Source organism: Penaeus japonicus, unplaced genomic scaffold, assembly GCF_977035675.1.
Source record: "Penaeus japonicus unplaced genomic scaffold, GWHDUDI00000001_assembly GWHDUDI00000033, whole genome shotgun sequence".
Taxonomy (NCBI): Eukaryota; Metazoa; Arthropoda; class Malacostraca; order Decapoda; family Penaeidae; genus Penaeus; species Penaeus japonicus.
This window is the reverse complement of record NW_028234435.1, coordinates 15,556,749-15,559,248: the sequence shown is the minus strand read 5'-3', so window position 1 is coordinate 15,559,248 and position 2,500 is coordinate 15,556,749. Positions and strand designations below refer to the sequence as shown.

The window sequence follows — 2,500 nt, the reverse complement described above, 5'->3', positions numbered from 1 at the left end:
TAAAAGTTTTATAGCAACCATTACACCGCGGAAGACTTGATGCGTAATGAAGGAAAAGACTGATATATTTAGGTATAACAGAAAAATAAATAATTAGGTCAACAAAGCTCTTTATTACGGATATTTGAGACGCTTATAATGCGTCAAGACAACGGAAAGGATATGATAATCCTGATTAATGTTAATAACAGAATTGATAAATCAAATTAAGTAGTGATAGTGTGTCTTTATTTCTCGAATTTAAACATAAAAAAATAAAGAAAAAAATGTGTATGTGTGTTAGTCTCTGTCGGGGATCGAACCCGAATCTATCGCTTTAGAGGCGATCGTGCTAACCATTACACCACAGAAGACTTAATATCTAATGAAGGAAAAGACTATCTCTCTCTTCCTCTGTCTTTTTTTCTCTCCTCTCTCTTTCTCTCTCTCTTTCTCTCTCTCTTTCTCTGTCTCTTTCTCTCTCTTCCTCCCTCTCTTCCTATATTGCTATTATTGTTATTGTTTTTTTTATTATCCTTGCAATTATTATGATCAATGTTATGATTATAATCATTAAAGTTACTTAGTAGTAAGTATAGTGTATATATTTACACTATTACGCTTTGTGTCCGTCATTTAAAGTGCAATTTACAGAGGATTATTAGGAGACGTACTTTCAAGAAAGAGCCCAGACAATAATGAATATCCGGTGGTCAGTATTAAGTGCATGGCTAATTCCCGTGACTTTTCTAGGTGTAATAAACTTAGTATTTTGTTTAACCATGAAGATCACAGCTACCAGTGTTTACACCTGTCAAAGTGACCGCTCGCTGAACGAAGTGGCTGCATCGGAAGCAACGGTGATAACGAGATCATATTCAAGGTACTTTATGATCAAATTACGGTATAGATACAAAGTGATAGATTATGAAACGAAAGTTAAATTACAAACTATAGGCATTTTCAGAAAACGAATGAAAGTACGCAGAAAACATGTACGAAACTATTTGGGAAGTTATGATGGTTATGGATATGGTGAATCAGCTGTTCGTGAATCAGCTGACCATACTACGGACCTACTACATGCTACAATAAGTGGTTCTACTAACAATTGTGTGAATGTGAGATCTATACCAATACATGTCACAAGAAGAAATTATATAAATAAAAGGGAAATAAGGTGTTTGCTCCCACAGCGTACGTAAGTTACTATCGCTAGAGTGAGTGAAAATGTCCACGAGGAACTTTTTGAACGTGCGAGGACCTATAAACCAGATATAATAAGTGTATCAGAAACTTGGTTCTCCGTTAACAAACCAGCAAAACTATATCAAATCCCTGGCTATGAACTTTTTCATAAAGATCGGCCAACGCGGGCAGGTGGTGTTGCCCTGCATGTGTCTGATTCCCTTCGTATTAAGAAATGTGATATTGTTGTGCCAGAGAACCTACAATGTATCTGGCTGATCATCGAAGGTAATTTTTCATACAATATAAAGCGACTCGCAGTGTGCTCCGTTTACTATCCACCAAGTTCTGAACATCATGATGAACTAATGGATCATTTAGTAAACACAACTGATGAACTTCGAACGAATTATTCAGATATTCGAATAGTTATCATGGGAGATTTAGATGAATTTCATAAAGATGAACTTGCAACTTCACTTAATCTCAATTGTATCGTCACTGAGCCTACTCACATGCGCTCTGTGCTGGACGTAATACTAACGGATGCTGATTTTTACACCACGACCACACCACAGCCTCCAATCGGACTTAGGCGACATAAGTGCGTCTTTTGCTGTCCGATCCCGTCCACTCCGCCTTCCTACTCCAACCGCTCTTCCCGTCTTTTCCGCGATTCCTCTGCGCGAGAATTTGGACAGTGGATCCCGGCGGAAGACTGGGAGGACATTCTGCACATGGATGATGCTGTCAACACCGCCGACGCACTGGAGACGATGCTCCGGTATTTCCCAGAGAAAAGAGTGCGAGTGAGGGCCGATAATAAGCCGCGGATCACGCCCAATATCCTTGCCCTTATGAAACGCCGACGCCGTGAGTGGCACCGAGGGAGGATGCAGCGATGGCGCTACCTTTACCTCGAAACGCGACGTGCCATCAAGGGTGCCAAGCGCAGTTCGGCGCAGTCAATCCAGGCACACAGCGTCAACTCCATTAAATTTGCCAGTGGGTTACGCAATGTCATGGGTTTTTCAAATAAGCAATTAAATTTGGATATATTTAATGATGGAACCAACAGCGAAATCAGTGATCATATAAGAAATCATGTTATTGAAATTAGCAGGAAATATTCAGCAATTGATCCTGAAATTTTACCGTGTTTTTTACCCTGTAATGATTGGCCTCGTATTGAAAGAATTCAAGTGTATAGGAAGCTGTGTGGTTTGAAAGTAGGCAAGGCATCTCCTCCGAATGAACTCCCCAAGCGTCTCCTCAAAGAATTTGCTTCTGAACTGAGCGCACGTTGGCCCACGTCATCAACCTCTCCCTCCGC

The 2,500-nt window shown here is 40.3% G+C and overlaps 1 protein-coding gene across 1 annotated transcript in view; it reads left to right on the top strand.

The window, feature by feature from the left end:
• LOC147467807 (uncharacterized) overlaps positions 1 to 2,500 on the top strand; it is a 6,370-nt gene that overhangs the window by 3,191 nt on the left and 679 nt on the right. Inside the window, exons 2-3 of the mRNA XM_086556662.1 lie at positions 733 to 862; positions 1,199 to 2,469. Of these exons, the coding sequence (XP_086412788.1) occupies positions 733 to 862; positions 1,199 to 2,469 (1,401 nt within the window). The remainder of the gene's footprint in view (positions 1 to 732; positions 863 to 1,198; positions 2,470 to 2,500) is intronic.